The sequence below is a fragment of the Lagopus leucura genome, unplaced genomic scaffold, assembly GCF_019238085.1.
Source record: "Lagopus leucura isolate 7727_CA_CO unplaced genomic scaffold, USGS_WTPT01 Super-Scaffold_100028, whole genome shotgun sequence".
In the NCBI taxonomy this organism is placed as follows: domain Eukaryota; kingdom Metazoa; phylum Chordata; class Aves; order Galliformes; family Phasianidae; genus Lagopus; species Lagopus leucura.
Window position 1 is genome coordinate 4,298,806 of NW_024962279.1, and position 18,355 is coordinate 4,317,160.

The window sequence follows — 18,355 nt, forward strand, 5'->3', positions numbered from 1 at the left end:
GACCATGTTCAAGCAAGCAGAAAGTTGATTTAAACCTCGTAATGACATCAGTTTTAAGCCATCGTCTCTCTGATAAAAAAGAATCGTGCTGGATTGCAAGCTGCCTGAATCCTCCAGTTCCTCCCCAGCCAGCACCGCACCCCACAGCTCACCTCCCCGCACAGAGCAGCCCTCCCAGCCCTCCTGTTTGTGTTTGTGTTGTTCTGGCACCCCTTGGCTATAAACAGGCTTCTTCCCAACACGGTGAGGACTAATAGTGGCACTTGGCTGCTAACCGTATCAATCAATGCCACGACTGCTGAATTACCTACTGGTGTCTCCGATGTGTTACTGCACAGATTACACTTCATGCATCACCACATTCATTTCTTTCACATTACACATGAGCGTGTCTTGTCACTGCCCAATTGCCCTCCTTTGGACAGCTCAACTGATGTACCACACAATGAACCCTACTGAGCAAACTTAATAGTATAGGAGCTGTGGGAAAAATTAGAAAGGTTGAAGCTGGAGTCCAGTGGGCGTGTGGGAACAGCTTGTGGTGTTTCCAACAATAAATCCAAAGCGTAATTAATGCGTGTTACAACATTCTGCACACATAAGTGGCACTTGTCTACCTGCCCATTTTCCCAAACTCATCTCAGCACACTGATGGTGACTGACAAACCCCTGTCCCAGGCCAGAAGCTGCTGCTGCCACAACCCGCCTGCCTGCATATCAGGAGTGCACAGCTAGGAGCACACCAGGGGGCTGAGTCTGGGAGTGTGGGTGTCCCATGACAGGGTTAGGGGCTCCAACGCTTTGTGGGTCATGCAAAAAACAAAAAATAAGCCTCAGTAAACCACACCAGCCACCTGGCAGAGCAGCTTTCTCTCCCTCTATCCATGTCAGTTAACATTTACCAGCCATCTTGCTCTCCTTTTCGCAGCTCTAATACACATAAAAAAGGAGGGCGAAGAACAGAAGCAATTTCACCCCCAACCCCATTTAACCAAACAGAGCTGAATGTAAATACATTATATGGTTTAGCAACCAGTAGCAGCCTTAAGGCTGCTTTGAAGAGCCCAAATCATTTCAAGCTGAGCTGACTCCAGTTGTTGAGGTGGGTGCTGAAATTTATTGTGGGGCAAAGGGAAGGAAAAGGCACTGCTATTCAGAAATATCTGCATCTTGGCTGAAAGACCTGGTCCTCCCCGAGCCATGCCAACTCTGAGCCACCAGCTTCAGTGACAGCAGACAGAGCTCAAGCATGCCTGTTAAAATGCCCCAGAGCTCGCAGAGAAACTGAGTTGGAATATAAATAAATAAATAAATATAGCCATGGAGAAAAAAAAAAAAAAATAAAAAAAATCCAGGTTGTAATTACTGTCAGAAGTATTGTGATTTGAGTAGCTATTGCTTTCAATGTATCAATATCTTAAAAAAAAAATAGGGATTTCAGCAAATCGGTGACTTCTTACATAGCGCAGGACTGAATAAAGACGTAGGAGGATCTAATTGTCAGTAACACCAGTGTAAGAACATTTAAATTAGATGGAGTCAATCCCAATTTGCCTTGTGTGGAGGGAAGAACGAAGCTATGATCTACACAGGCAGTGAAAGGAAGGACACATAAACATGCACAAAGAGGAGACACTGTCACATTCCCCTTCCAGCTGCAGAACAGGGCAATCTCATTTCCACACTCAGCAGCATGTGGTCAGCACCGTTTCGTGCCCAGCTCTGCACCAGCCATGAAGTCAGAAAGAGCCAAGACAGCACTTCACAAAAAAGTGAAGGGAAAGCTGCTCTCAAGCTATCCTAAGCCATGAACCCAGCACCAAAACTTTATTAGGAAGCCTCCCGTGGAGGATTTTGAGTCTAGAATAGTACAACCAGCAGCTTCACGTTCACCAGGATATAGCTGTGCAAAATGAATCCAAACTAAACCGCCTGCCTTCTGCTAACAAGCATGGCCCACAGTTTCAGCGCTGCCCTTCTCGAGAATACCTTTACAATGCCCACTCTGCCAGTCAGGATTTTTCTTTCTTTCTTATTTTACGAGCCTATGAGATCACTCTCTGGCTTACTGAGTGACAATTTGGTGTGCACATGCTATCTGCTTGCTCAGCAGCTCCCCAACCCCTCACCTACCTTGTGCAAGGGGCTGCAAAGGCAGAGTAGGCTGGCCAGGCTGGATTGTTAGCAGCCCTTGACGCTGCAAAGTCAGGAGGTGCTGCTGTTGCAACTGCTGCATCTGTAAGAGTTGCTGCTGAAAGGCCAACTGCTGCGTAGCCACCTGCTGTTGCTGGGGCTGGAAAAGAAAAAAAAAATGCACATTTGTCAACAAAGAGAAAAGCATTAACAGGGATCCTTGGCTAAACACACAGCAACTACTGATCATAGTTACTTGTACTGAGAAACGACAGTGAGCTCACCACCCAGTAACAAGACTTGCTTAAGAGCTGGTGCTACCAACAGGGCGGCAGTCAATTTCTAATCTCTCCTACAAACCCAATTAAAAACACACGCAGTGTTTCTTCGTCCACACGACTGAGCTTTACACCAGAAGCAGCTGCCTTTCGGTGTCAGATAAAGCAAAACTCTGCTGGCAGCTGCTAGAATCACGGGCAATTCTTCAAAGCAAAGAACAAATGCAATGCAAGAGCCACTCCACGTAACCACATCACATTTGGACGTCACCAACAACAGCCCTGTACCCTGCTCTGTTTGCTCATGCAAGGGTCATCTCAACGATTAAGGCAACACGACTGGCTACATTCATGCTATCCTACACTTACTCTCTCTTATCCATCCATCAAGCAACAATACCACTATGTTCAGAATTATTCCTTGCTGTATTTAAGGCTGCTACTTCTGTGCTTTGAAATTTTTAATTATTTTCGCTATAAAGAAGTCAGAGCTGCTTTACTCCACAGGGACACGAACCTTGAACCTTCGAGGTGTAAAAGAACATGTTGCTTTTCTCACTACTGTACCCAGAGAAGCTTTTAACTACTCTGTTTATCACTTCTGACATAAATAAATGAGAAAAAATCAGACCTTTGAAGAAGAAAAACTTCATCTAATATTGTTAATTAGCCATGACAAACGATGAAATAACATTGTAAATCTTTCATAGAAACAGCCACTAGATTTTAATTACACACATTCATAATTTAGCAAACAACATCTTACTTGAATGTGAGTGTTTAATATGTACAGTACTCCAGGCTTCTGAGTCCTTAATTTTGTGCAGTTAAGCAAGCCTCTAGGTTTTGCTTCCGTGCTCATCTCGTGTTTTATTTGCTTTGTTCTTAAAATCCATGAAAGGCTTTGCGTTTTGATAAATATCTTTTTATTTATTGTACAATGACAGGAGGAAAACTTTTGTTGTGTAAAACATCAATACATCATGCCAGTGTTTAGCAGTTCCTTGTGCTAGCCAAAAAAAATTAATGTAGATTTCCTTAGTAATTATCTGAGTGATAGAAAGATAATACAGAGCAGTAGTACAATAAATAGAAGGAAATTATCTAATATCCCTAATCTGCTAGGAATCATATCAAGGTGGAGGTCTTATACACATCATGGCTAACAGTTACGGAAAGAAAATTAACTCTTGCAAAACTCCACACTTTCTCAAATAAACCCTGGCCACACCGAGAGCGCTTTGCTGCCCTTCCCCGCTATCGCAGCAGAGGATCGCTGGCCCCGTTCCCTGCTGGTGTCAAGCAGGAAACATCCACCCGGGTCAGAGGAGCGGGGCTGACGGCCACCAGCCAGGGGCCGGGGCCCCACCTTCTGCCAAGGCACTGCAGCTCCGGCCTGCCAGGCTGAACGTGACACAGCCACAGCACTGCCAGTTGCTTGTGAAATGAAACATCGCTGGGCAAAGCGAAGGGCAACAGCAACTATTTTTATTAAATTCCTATTGCTTTTTTTGTACTTTCAACACCCCATCGATCTTTGTACTACAACAAACTGCATGCCTACAACTGTACTGACAGGCAAGTTAATTTTTCTTCTATCCAGAGAAAATCTATAACTTTGAGAACAGTTAAACAAACAAGAGTTTAGCTATACTGGAACTCGGAGTTTCCATTTCTCTGCCACAGCTTGCTCAGACAGATCCAGCTGTTGCAACAGCGCTGGATGAATGTGAGCTGCAGCAACGGTCGTACTGCAGTTAGAGCAGTGTTTGCCTCCAGAGATGCTCATACTCCAAATATACACAGAATCATAGAATCTTCAGAGCAAGAAGGCACCTTTAATTAATACACAGTCTGTGTGTGTGTGTGTGTGTATGTGAGTGGTATTTGTTTTTTGTGGAACAAAATAAATTACAGTAGTCTGTGTTTTACCTATTTGCCATCTGAGTGCAAAATTGGCATCAAAAAAGAAAGACCATAAAAACGACTTTATATAAATGGAGTGATGCCTGTGGTTGTCTTCTCAGCCATCCCAAGAAAAGCTCCTGAACGCGCCCTACTTTGAAAAGCCAGGATATAAAAGTATACAAGGCCCATTGTCCAAGAAAGAATTTAAAAGCAACACGCGTTGCCAAACTGCGCTCCCCACCCAGTTACCAAACACAGGATACAAGTCAGTTTGTTTACTTCTCACAATTGAATGCATACAAAAAAGGTCTCAGTGCAGTCCTGTTGTCAGGTCAGTAGTCAGTGTTAAAATGCTGAAATAGCCTGATAAAACTCGCATTTTTGGTCCCCTCCCTGAAGCTGCTGTCAAAGGTCTGTTTTCCTTTCTTCGGTCCCTCCCTACAGCCTAACATAAACTGTCGCAACCGCTGGAGGAACACGGCCGTGCCCAGGAGCCGTCCCACACAGCCGGGCCTGGAGGCAGCGCTGTGGCCATGAGCCCCCCGTGTTGGGCCCTCTCCAGTGTGAGGCTGTGGGCACAGGGTGTGTATGCCTCCTTTTGGGATGGGGCAGCAGCACCAGCCGTGCGTGCCGTGATACAGAATGACGTAGATGGGTAGAGCTGCTCCATCTGTCAGCGCACAAAGCCGCACCGTGTCCGCACTGCGGCCACCAGGCCACACGATGCACTTTGGGACCCACCATCATTCGTGTTAAAGGAAAAAAAAAAATTAAAAAAAAAAAGATCATCATCACTCGCATGCTAATTCAGCCAAAATAACCTCCTCCATGCAGGAAAAATGGGGCCAAGCAAGCCTGGTCTGGAAACGGGCCCCTGTTGAAACCCTCAGCAAAAAAAAAAAAAGAGCCTAGAAAAAGCTGGAGAGACTCAGGCTCCTTGTTCTGCTCCCCACTAGCATGTTAAATTGCTCTTCTTAGAACAGGAAGGAGTCTTTTCTTATTGTTACTTTCGATAGTGTAATATCAGAAGTGCGACCGCAGTAAACCAGTGTGTTAGATATTGAAATGCCATCACATTGTCTAACTTGCCTTCTCGTCTTTTTTAACACAAAGTATTTTTCTTCAAGCTCCAAGCCCTCATCTTTGTGTCTGAGATGCTCTCCTGTCTGACAACAGCAATTTAGAAGAGTTAACTTTTATCGTTCATTCTGCTGTGTAACTTTCCCCTTCAAATTTCTTTATCTGCCCTCTGAGCTCATCTGAACTTTCATGTTCTCCCAGCATGCAGACTTGCATTCAAAACTATGTCTAATAGACCAAATAAGAGGTTAATAAGAAGTGGCAACAGAAAGAAAAAATACAATCCCTGGTAACTGATAAGAATGACAGTGGCAGCCCTTTATTGTTTGTCTTCAAATATAGAGTTAAAGATCTTTAAAAAACTAAATTTTGACGCCTTTGAAAAGAAAGAAGCACAAAATAACAACAGGGGGTTATTGCCTGCCAGCCACAGGGGAGAAGCTCCATAATTCTTATTCTCCCTTTTGAAGGCTGTTAGAAATCTGATTCAAAAAAGCAACAGCAGAAGGAGAAAGCCTCTTGAGGCTATCGCCATTTCCTGTGATCATGCATAATGCGTTTCAAAAGTGGGTTTTTACCAATTCTGTTGATCAATTGCACCTCCTTCATATTCCCTCTTTTTTCTGCTGTGTTTACATCTGATGTGACTCAATGACAAGCGCTGTCTGAGACTGTGAAACAGACCTGTCATGTTGATTTATGGGCGCATCAAACCACGACTTGTCCAAACTGAAGCTCGCAGTTCATTAATTAGAGAGTTGTGACTTTGAAGTCAGCTTTCAGACTGTGGTTTTTAACATTTGGCTTAATTTATATGCTCTTGAATGTGGATCTCTAAGGAAAAAACTGAAATTCCCTTCTTGTCTTTGAACTTCTTTTGACCGCACAATAATCATTTCTTTGTCCAGAGTGATGCCTGCATCCCAGAGTCATTAACGCGCATTGAACTGCCACTGATGAGTAAGCCCTACTGAATTAGAAAAACAGCCAGCAAAACAAAGCTGAGAGCATTCTGCACAGTGATATCTCACAATTACATGCCTTCCCTCCCTGTGCCATTTCCATTTTAATTACTGTTAGTCCTTTAGATTTACATTTTAGACACTTTTTAATCTGTTCCCTTTTTATTATAGAGGCGCCCGTAAGCGCACTATGGCTAAGGTTGTGTCAGCGTTTTCATTATAAACCCCCTGTTTTCAGGGGTTTATAACTCAGCTGGAAAAATTCGCTCCAGGTTGAAACTTGGCACAGGTGGCACGATCCACCAAAATTTGGGAGGGCCAGAAACTGGCACGTGCTTCGAGCACTGTGATCAGCAACGTAACCACTGCTGCTATCGGCGGGCATTGCACAGCATCTCGTGCCAGCGGGCAGCTTTCTAGGACCTACACTGGTCAGTGGTGATGTCAGGTGGAAGTCTCAAACTCCTTGGGACTACAGATACCAGTGTGGTACCTTCACGTGTTACTATAGCAAATCTGAATTTTAGCACACCAACATCAACGAAGTGAGACACTCGGAAAGGACCAGTGCGTTCTCCATACACGCAGAAAACCGCCTTCGCCATCCTGTTCCCAGCACAGACCATGGTGGCATCTGTGCAAGGTCTCGAGACACTGTGCATCACAACGTGCTGCAGTTCCCAGGCACAACACACTGCAATGAGATGGCATTCCTGTCCTACCTCGGTATTTCAGTTATTGTTGCTCACAACAAACACTGCCCGAGCATGGTACCTTCTGCTGAGCCCATGCTGCAAGGAGCCTGCAGCCAGAACCTCTCTGGCTGAAAACTGCAAGTTCAAACTCAAAATCTCACAGAACTGTCTGCCTGGAGAGAACAGGCCCAGAGCTAGGCCTGCTTCTTTGCCCCCTCCCCTCTACAACATAACTAACTTCCAAAAGCACTCTCCCAAGATACAAGTCCAGATGCTTGCTCCAGTACTCATACTGAACATCAAGGCGTGTTCCCCAGCTATAAAATATGTGGCAGCAAGCAAATGGAAAGCACAGGAAAATACAGGCGAAAACAGGACAATAACTCTAAATCTGAAAGCTGAGACCCGATTGAGTCAGTTCAGTTGTGCCATCATTTATAAGATGAATGACAGCTTAATAGCCTCTAGACAGTCCTCTGGGATCTGTGGTTTGAAAGTAAAATGGGTATTGTCTGTACCTCTTTAGGCTGTTTTCCAGCATGTTGTTGCTGTAAAAGTTGAAGCTGCAACTGTTCCTGTTGTTTCTTATAAAACTCTTGAAGCTGCTGCTACAAAGAAAAGGAAAGATGGTAAGTAACAAAGTGGAGAGCCAATTCAGTGTCCCTTTTGGTGTAACACACAAACTGTGATTTGAAAAATAGCATCCTTTTATCTGTAATGGTCTGACCTTTAGTTTGAAACTCGACAATAAATTCAGTGCACACTGACTATTCTTGGCATTATCGTTTGAAAAGTAATCTCCAAAATGAACTGATGAAAAACATACCATTTTCTACACAAACTAATTAAAATAAGGCAAGGAATGACCTTTGATTGTAACAACAAAGCCAAAATGCCCTTGCTGAGAGAGCCTGGCGAATCTCTGTTGTGAAACACACATGCTTTCTAAATGATAGGGTTTGACTATATTAAGTGTTGTTCAATACATGCACAGACATTCTGGGAAACACTCTCCTCCTCCCTGCTTCAGCCACACACCGCACACGCTGCACTGTGGGACGAAGGCAGAGGGGAGGGGACACACAAGTGCAGTCTGGTGGGTGCTCTTACCAGCCTGACTCATGAGCCCGTGCCGACGTGAGCCCTGCAGTAACCCAGGGACAGCACACAACTTCCAGCTGAGAAAGGGCCATGCATGAATGCAGGACACTCAGAAACACCAATGCACCGTGCAGCGCACGTTGGCTGAAATTAAACGGACTAAGGCTTGCAAACCTCTTCACTTTTGCTGTCCCTGTTTCAACGGCCCTTTACGGCCCCACGTGGACGTAGCAAGGACTAAAATTGGAAATATTACCCTACTACCTCATTTATTCCAATTAATCAGGGCACGCCGTACTTTCGGAGGGATGCAGGCAAAATCAGCAGGGACATCTGCTGAAGTCCTGACACTTAAATATGCAGCTGTATTATTTAGCTGATCTTGGAAACGCTCCTAGCACTGCTCCCTGGATTTGTTTCCAGTAGCTATTTCTAGAACTAAAAACAAAAGAGCAGTCGGTTCATCTCAGAGCGTGGCTGCCCTGCAGTACAGACCCTGAGACGTGGGCAGCCGTCATCGCCAGAAGGCAGCACGAGCCAAAGCCCCCCACCCAACAGGGGCTGCACAGACAACAATTACCTGTTGAAGCATGAGTGCCTGCTGCTGCTGGAGCAGGACTTGGAGTTGCTGGGGAGTTAGCACTTGTTGCTGGAGGATCTGCTGCATTTGCTGGGGAGTGATCACTTGAGGTGTCATCATAGCCACCGACACGGGAACCTGCAGGGGACACAGAATGGTGGTCAGGGAGCATCACAGCAGGAGGCACAACCTGCCCTGAGCACAGAGGGACCTGTGCTTCCCCAGCCACCCAGCTTCCTCTCTGCAGAGCATTATGACAATGGGAATTCTTTAGACAGCAAGACAGCAAAACCTGTTAAGATTTATTTATTTTCACAGGGAACTGTCAGCTCAGAACATTCCCTCCCAGAAAGTCCCTCCCTGCCGTACAGAAATTCAAGAGCCGAGTATCCTGTGCTGATGGGATCTAGGCCCTATTACGACAGGTTTTTAAGAAAATTGAAGGAAGGCTCAGTGATGTGAATAACAGCACTACACTCCTATGCAATTTTAACAGAAAGGCCCTACTGCGATGTCTTTACCATTCCATATTCACCCAGCATACAGATGTCTTCAATTCTTTCATATTATGTGAGATACCATTAAAAGCCGCTTTCCATGACATTTCAGTGACAAACAGCTACAGTGATGAACTTGATAGCATTTCATATTTGCAACTGTTAACACGTTTCTGCATGGGCATCTTTGCAAGGAACCTGTACACTGTATCTGAAAGGATGATGTCTTGTTCAGATAAAACACTGACATTAAAATGACAGGCTGTCTTGGCCAAGGTTACACAAATTGTATTCAAGCGGATACCTAATGACAATGCTATGAATTCTGCAAGCTTTCTAGAATGTAATTTAGCTATTCAAAATAATCACTGCACTTGTGTTTAATTTGCAGACTACATGAGAACCATTTTGTCAGTCCTAGTAATGCAAGAAGACTATTTCCCCAGAAACCCACCCCTCTATCCTCCACCCCAAAAAAGGAAAAGAAAAGGAAGAAAAAAAAACAATAGAAGAAAAGACAAAACCCTGTGAGTTTTAACAGTAATATTTAAGCACCTTACTTTTCTATAGTTTCAGATCAAATATGTGACAGCACAAAACTAAAAGCAGTAAAGGATATACTTTGTTAAAAAGGATCTCCTGTCATCTCATGGGTTACAATAAAAGGTAATAACATGTTTAGCACTTTTTCTGTGCACCACTTTTTAAAAAATCAGCAGACAATAGCTGATCTGAAGATAAAAGAGCTTAAAAAAAAGTCTTCCTGGGTACTAGTAAGCAAGGGAGAAATGCAGTATTAATTTTATGTAACATAATGTCTTAATATGCAGTTTATCTTGACTTTTTCACATGATTTGTCCTGTCATTTGCATAGCAAGCTCTCATTCCTAATTTCACAGTCATTATGCACTGATGTCCTGATTTCTCAGCATCACTAATTTTGATGAACTAAAAATGGTTCCTGAAGGTCAGACTTATGTACAGCACACATCGCCCTGTGTTGTTGTGTACATGTCATGCGCTGGGGCCAGACCCTGCCTACAGAACGTGCTGCAGACACATCCAGCAAACTGACATCCCATTAATGCGGCGCGGAGCGAATCCCCTGCGCCCCAGCACGGACCTGGTGCTGCCCACACTGCAGCAGGCAGGTGTGAAGGTTGAGAAACAGACAGCGAAGGATGGGAGGTGTCATCATAGCCAGAGTCCCTCTAAGACTGCAGCCCTGGGAGAACCACCAACCTGGCAGTGCGGTACCACCGCCCCGAGCTGTGACGGCACCGACCTACTGGAACAGGGAATCCCATCAATTCACAGGATCTTAATCCAGACGCTGTTAAGAACTTTTCTGGGAGTAGAAAATTATTTCAATTAAGTGCTGTAGTCACTATCTTAGCCCCGAAGCCTGACTCACCTTCATTATTCCCATCCTCAGAGAAGTTTACTTTACCCTGGGGTTTGTACTACCTTACACTGAAGTCGGACTGAGCAAACAGAAAAGGAAGCATGTTTAAGTACGTTTTCTGTGCCATTCTTGGAAGACATACAACACAAATACTCCTCGGTCAGATTTATGACGACAAGCAGGGATACAGACAGGAATAGGGTGGGGTGCTGTAAACCCTACGTGCGGGTGATTAATACGCGGGGCCGCATTCTGCCAGCAGCTACGCGGAGACAACTCCCATTCACTTCCACTGCTCCTTTGCACATTTATCTCAGGACACATCTCGGGATTCGGCCCTGCCTTTGAACGGCGGCCACGTACCTTCCGGTGAAGAATCTCCCAGCTGCTCACGCTCTGCTCAAACAGCAGCACTTAACCAGGGAGGGAAGCAACGTGTCTGTGTGTATACAAACACTCACAAACGTGTGAATAAACAAGGCCCACCTAGCAATACAGGTCTGCGTTGCTCTGCTCGACCTTCTTCTACCGGCTGAAACCACATCTGCACACCCCGCCTGTGGCTCCAAGAAGGTCCAGCCTCTCATTTGTCAGAGCAGGCAGCAGCTGCGCTTCCCCTGAACTCTGGCTCATGGTGGAAGCCATCCTACAGAGCAAGGAAATTCAAACAAGCCAGAAACCGCCGTGTTAAAAACGACACGCGCCCCAGACAAGCGTGGGCACACGTACTGTTGGAGGCCTTTAAATAGTTAAGAATTATGGCCTATATATCCACTCTCTTAACTCCCAACGTCCAACTTTTTCATGTAGCTAGTCCCTAGTAATACTGGGAATCAAAGGGCATGCAGCTCCAGCAATAGGCTATTATAGCCCACACTTTATTACCCATTACTACCGAGGTCATTAGCGGTAAGAGTGATTGTACCGGTCTTAACCTATTGATCATTGTAACTACTATCATTTAATCCCGTGTTGAATGTCTGGAAAGCTGCTAAAGGCACACCAGAGAGAGTGCTTTAGCGATGAGAAATATAGCCAAAGCTTGGAAATTACACTTTGATTCATAAAATCTAGCCAGTGGTTTAAATCAATAGTATTTAAAACAGTCATGTAAGTTCTTAACTACAGCTCTCTAATATTTATGGGTCCCTTTTTGAGTGTATTCAGTCAAAACTAAGCTTTATTTTAGATACTGCGCAATATACTTTGCATTACGTTAGATAAAAAATATTTATTTCTGATATTTTGTCTGATAGTAAACGAAACCTAAACTGAAGGCTATAAATTAATTGTAGATTTCTATCTCTCAGATGTCAACTTAAATGTGTTGCCAAAAAAAATTACAAACCAACTTTGAAAATGGCTTAACTGTTTAAGTACATGAAAATGAGTGTGTTTTATGAGTTAACAATGAATCACAGAAGGCAGTTTATGAAGAACTAAAATAATTCTGTCTTACTGCCTTCAGGGAGTTGAAGTTCAAATTAAAGTACTGGCAGATGTATTTAAAGAATGCTAACTTAGCATGCAGGACAGAAATCAATCTTTCCTCTCCCCCCCCCCCCCCCAGTTGTTTATTTCTGTTTTCTACATGAAACACGATTGTTGTTATTGATATGATTAATGAACCACTTTTGGTATTGTTGACTGATAACAATGGGGTGTGGTAGATACCCAGCTGCATGTAAACCTGGCAGCAAAGGTAAAAATACAGCTGCAAGTCAGTTTTGGGAGCTGTGCTAGTACAGACCTGCTGACATGCTAATAGCAGCAACGGCAAAAAACGTCTTTAATACTCAAAATTGTTTTCAGCCACTCTGTCTCCCAGGTCCCTCTGCCATTGCTCCACACCTCTCAAGCCTGCCTGTTCTCTCCTCTCCCCACCCCGAGCTCCGCTTGCACAGCTTGGGGAACCTTGCACAACTTGGGCCAAGCTCGCCTTTAACTTCACCACAGACTACAGCTGGGATGCATTTGTCACCGCCGCGCACTGCTCAGACAAGTGTCACGGGGATGGAAATGATTTAGACCTACTCAATCATCTACGTTCCCCCATTTTCTCTGATATTAATATAATTAAATACTAGCCAAAAAATTTCAAGGAGCTCAATCTTATACGGAGTGCAGAAAAAAAAAAAAAAAAAAAAAAAAGCATGCCATTTTCAAACAACGTGCCTTCATTGCTGGGTGCGCCGGTGGCCTTGTCAGCTGCTAGCAGGCACGCATGGAAGCTGGGGAGCATCTCCTCAATTCATAGAGAACAGCTCTGCCAGAAAATCCCCTTCTCCTGCGCTGTGTGCTCGCACTTGAATTCAGGAAGTCCTCAGAGCAGGCACCTTGCTTTTCCAAACGGCAATTCTTCAGTTAAAGATTTTGTGGCAGAAGTGACACGGAGCAGAACGCAGCCCAACACCAAGCGAGTGCCTGAGTCGCAGTTAAAGGTGTCGGACTGCCAGAAAAATAGACACGGCGAGGCAAACCCAAACAATTCCCTCGGCTGCTTTAGTAGAAAGCTATTACGTGTGAGACTTCTTGCAATTTAAAAAAAATTCCTGACTGAAAGAATGTAAAATAGCTGCACTCGTGTCACAGCAGAAGAGAAAGCACAGCCGTGCTGGCAGAGGGAAAAGCTCGGTGCCACAAAGCAGAGCCCAGCAGCGCAGTGCTGAGCACAGGACCCTGAGCCTGAAACCTCTGTGACATGAGACGTCAGCCTGCAAATAACAGCCAAAAAACGCTGCCGATGGAACTGTGCAGGCAGAAGCTGCCATTCTGGTTCATGATGCAAAACGGAATCTGACTTTTAGACTCGGTTATTCTGCCGTGATACTGCACAACACATTAGGACAGGTAACGTTTGTTATATTAATGTGAAATCAGCTAAGTGCTTCATCATTAGCATAACTGTTCTCTCTGTAACAATGTGACTCCCTATTAAAAAAAAAAAAAAAAAAGGGGGAGAAGCCTCTTTAAAATTAAATTAGCATTTTATTATTCTAATTTTGTTTATTATGTTTTATCAGGAGAGAAGATCTGCCTGTGACTCGTGGAAGGCAGCGCGATGGACTGTCCTGGCACTGCCGGCGCCTCAGGATCTCTGCTCTCCTCTCTGCTCTCTTCCAGCAAAGGAAAATTGGGGATATTTTCATATTTGTTTACAGAATGAAACATCTGATCTTATCTACCACTTCTCATGCATACCGGGCTTCTCACTAAGTGCCAGGATAATTGTTTCTGCTATAATAAATACCCATTTAATTTGCATAAAAATATAAAGTTTACATAAATTAAATTCTCTCTGCGTCTAACATTTGTCAAATACAGACTAAACTGGAATGCACACAACCAAACACCCATTTAATAAACGCAGCAAGATTTCAACCTCGAGATTACCATCATCATTTTTCACATTTTAGAAAGTTACCGCTTTTGTTTGCTGCTCTGTCACGAAAGGAAAAATCACAACCTGTGGTGCATGCCTCCTAGCACTGGGCTCATTTTGCAACGGTTTAAAAACATTAAATAAATAAGTAAATAAATACAGAAGGAAAAAAGACAACAGTTTGAGTATAGGAAATGTTAGGTCAGCATATTCTGCCACACTGCCCCGAAACAAACCAAAAGCAGCCTTGCTTAGAAACACCCAAAACACCCCTAAAACCCTCGAAAACCCTCAAAAGCTCCTCTCACCCCAGCACTGAGAACGATCACCCTGTCAGACTCCTTACATCTGCGTGCTCACTCGCTAACACATCCAAGGAGAGCTTAAGGGAACAATAGAAGGCGGCGATGGAAGCAGCAGCACGGCTGTGGGGCACAGCTCGGTGCCAGGGCAGCCCGGCCCCGTGGGCAGCCAGCAGCTCCGACAGCAGCTCCAGCGCTCCCACTGCTCCGTGCAGCGCTGCGAGGCTGTGCTGTGCCTGCCAGCAGAGCCTTGCTAACACTTGTAAACTTTACTCGCTCGAAACGTGCGTGTTTTCACACCTAGCGCAGGAACCTACGGCCGCACGGCGCAGCTGAGCGCAACGCTGCAAATTAGATTCTAATGAGAAAACATCGGTTGCTTCTCTGACAATCTTGCCATTCGCTGATTTACTTCTAATGAAGACGCACTCCAAGCGACGAGCTCGCCATGTGAAAGGTCAGAACACGCTCAAAAAAACGCCTGGCAAAAATCAAGGCAAATGGGGAACCTGCAAAGAAACCCTCTCATAACGCGGCGTGGCAATTAGAGTAATTGTGCAAGGAGCCGTCTTCGGGAAAAAGTACCAGAAATTAAGCTGCCACGACTGTAACAGGTTAGATGAAAATCAAAATTTAATGTATTCTCCCTTGTGTCATCTTGTTTTGTCAAGACATCAAATAGAATTGGAAAGTACAAAATAACAAGCCCTTGAGAAATCACAGAAGCCGACCTTTTTGATGTTGTTGGTTTACCTTGTTCTCAGTTATTTGAACAATGATGTTTCAGATTTAAGGGCAAGATAAAGCTTAAAAATTAAAACCCGTTGTCAGTTTGGGGAGGGGGCTGCTGTCCCTCCCAAATAACAGCATCTTACCTAATCACTGTGGGCAAATCCGTCCCAAACTAGTGCAGGGAGCAATTAGCAGTGCCACTGATTTGTGCAACGCTCGCTCTGCTTCTTCTGCCATTCATTCTACCTCAGCACAAGCCCTACGGATCCTCCTTCTAGCAGAGGAAAATGTGCTGGAAAGGCAGAAAAGAAAAAAAAGGCAAAAAAAAAAAAAAAAAAAAAAAAAAAAGCAAAAAAAAAAAGCTGGGAAAGGGAAGAGAGATTTGCCAGAGCTGTTGCTCTCCAAAATCTCTGCGCGGCCTCAGCCCTGCACAGTGCATGATGCTTTTTTTCCTCTGCCTGTAACTGGAAAGCGAAGCTGAGCAAGGAAGCACCTTACAAACACAGAACAGCACAGGACATGTAACTGAACTGCAGCAAAGTAGTTTCCAGTAATGCAGTTCTGCTTTCAATAAAACAAACAAACTGCTTCCAAGCAGCCAAGCCTTCCACCAAACAATAACAAATTTAGCTCGCAGTGTCAGGACTTTCCCACCACCGAGTTCTGCAGGTGGTGACAGAACGAGCCCTGCTGCCGCTTCTGCCCATCGAAAGGAGAAAGCTGAGCAGTGAGCAAACTGTGCGCCAGGGGCACCAGGCTGCCTGCAGCACAGCACAGCCCTGCAGCACACAGCCCTGCAGCACAGCCCAGCCTTCGCCTTTACCTTGCCTCCAGCTGCCCAGGGCAGGCCACCACAAACACAGCCAGAGCGCTTTATGCTGAAGCAGCAATTCATTGAGCTTCAGCGTTTTAGAAACATGACTATTGAGCAGCAGCAGTGCTTGAGAGCTCCAGGTTAGAATGCTGCCCAAGCCATCGCCCTAACGGCTCCACATCACTTCCAGTGCCTAAAAACACCCCGACACACAGCACACAACTGTTGCAACTGTTTTCTCCCTTACAGGCGACTGAAATGAACTCAACCTGAGCACAGGGCAGAGCCTGATATCCAGCAGGGCACAGATCCAGCTGTGACCCTTCCAGTCAGGGCTGCTGCAGCACAGGGCTCAGCCCAGTGCCAGAGCTGCACGGCCCAGACCCACCGTGTCTGCCCAGCTGCAGTGCTGCCCAGCTCCCCCGTTAGCCCACACTGCTCGCTCATTCCTCCCCTGTCAATTCCATTTTATTTATTGCTTCTCCTTGGTTTGGCTGAGGGACTGGTCACAGCACATCTCACAGCTTTGCCCCCTTTTTTTTTTTTTTTTAAAGCAAAAATCATGCTGTTTTAACAGGGAGGGCATGATGGCACAGTTAGTGTATGTTAAACAAGAGGAAAAAAATAACAACTGCAGCAAACAAAAAAATTTCAAAGCAGCCCTTCCTATCACAAGCTTTCTGATGATTTATGGTTTACCAACTCAGCAAGGTTACGCAACACTGCGTGCCTTTAGATGCATTATTTGAGTCAGTTGAGATTTAATTAAGATCACAGCCTCCAAAATCCCTGTCAAATGAAAATTCACAAAAGACAATGCACTATATATCCTCATGCAGATAGTCTCCATTCCACGCTCTGGAATAACATAAGTTAATCCTCGTTTCTATGGTGGCAGACAAAAGTTCACTAATTTTGTTTTCTTTTGACACTTGTGTTGTTTTCTGTTTTATGTCATGAGATCATTCCCTTTTGAGAAGGGTAGGGGAGCCGGTACGGGGGGGGGGGGGGGGCAGAGAGCAAAATGTCTGAATATGGCAGCAGATGTATTTTGACATTCTCACAGCTCTGCCGTGATGTCATCAAGTTTTCATATAATTAACCCCTGCCAGCAAGAGCATTGTCGCATGACATCTGCCCACTGGGAAGAGGAGGAAGGAGTCAGGGACAAAACACGAGTGCCTCCATCTCGCCCAGACGCCAACCCCAACCTGCAGAACCCACCAAGGCTGCAGAGCTCGCACCTTCCCCGCAGTGCCCCGCTCAGGGACCCCACATGCTGACCGCCTGCAACACCATCCCCGAAAGGGAAACTGCCACAACTTTACCTCGTTCCGGGGTATTTCTAGTTGCGTTATCTTAATATCTGCTCGCTTATCTCATGGTTTAGAAATGACAGGTGCTAGCGGTCTTTTGTTTGACAGGCCACTACACAAATAACTGTCTTGCCTGAAAGGGCTAATGCACTACTAATGAACAATAAATCAACTTTGATTATAAAGTGTCAGACCAATCAGTTTGCAGTTCAGCTCCGCCACGCTGCAGGCCGAGCAGCCCCTCGGCGCAGGCAGTGCGGGTGCCGGCCAGCAGCCCTGCCGATGGCAGCAGTGCTGGGAGCTGCACCCGCAGCTCGGCCCTCTGACAGCCGTGTTCCCATGGCTCGGGAACGGGCTGCCTTCCGAGCTGAGAAATCACAATTAATACGAGGTGTTTCTTCGCCCGGCAGCTGCACATTTAATGCTAATTTCACATGAAAGCATGTGGCTTAGCCCCGATTTTCTAAAAAGAGGGAAGCAAACAGAACTGTTGCTAACTTGCCACAAAGAGATCCGCGCAGTTCAGCCCGTCCCACAGCTGTGCCAGGGCCGGGCACCGGCACGGAGCTCACTGACCCCCGGGGCAAACCCCCCGCCTAAGGCACTTCTGATTAGAAATAAACTTCGGCAATTTACAGAGCTCTGCAACCCAACGCTCACCGCTAGCACAAATCCGACCATTTCGTTTTCGTAAACACATCTGAGTCACCGCGAGTGATTCACATTTCCTGCCACCGAACTCGTTGTTGTTCCAAGCCCGCGCCGCCCCGCGCCGGGGCCGGCCGGCTCCGAAGGAGTTAATTGCGGAGAGGAAGAGTGTGCGTGCACTTTGCTCCGAACTCACCACCCACTTCCTCGGGGCTGCCTCCTCCCCGCTCCGCACCGCTCAGCCCCGCCGCTGTCCGGCCGCTGCCCCGGCCGAGGAGGCGATGCGCGGGGCCGATCCCGGCGCTGCCGGAGCGCTCGGAGCGCTGCGAGCACTTCTTCAAAACTATGGCGCGCGCGGCGAGCTGCGCCAAAGCCAAATGTCGGAACAAAAGAGGCGAGGAAAAAATAATTTGGGAAAAAGAGGAAAGTAAAAACAAGAAAAGCAACGCGCCCCGCCCGCTCACTTCGCAAAGCTCTTCCCCCCCGCCCCCCAGCAGATCCCGCCGCAGCCCGAGCTCTCCC

At 45.8% G+C, this 18,355-nt stretch overlaps 1 protein-coding gene across 7 annotated transcripts in view; it reads right to left on the minus strand.

The window, feature by feature from the left end:
* FOXP1 (forkhead box P1) overlaps positions 1-18,355 on the minus strand; it is a 337,019-nt gene that overhangs the window by 61,467 nt on the left and 257,197 nt on the right. For all 7 annotated transcript variants that reach the window (XM_042880828.1, XM_042880831.1, XM_042880827.1 and 4 more), the window contains 3 exons: positions 8,738-8,875; positions 7,575-7,664; positions 2,134-2,293 (listed from right to left, as the gene is read on the minus strand). In XM_042880828.1, the coding sequence (XP_042736762.1) occupies positions 2,134-2,293; positions 7,575-7,664; positions 8,738-8,875 (388 nt within the window). The remainder of the gene's footprint in view (positions 1-2,133; positions 2,294-7,574; positions 7,665-8,737; positions 8,876-18,355) is intronic.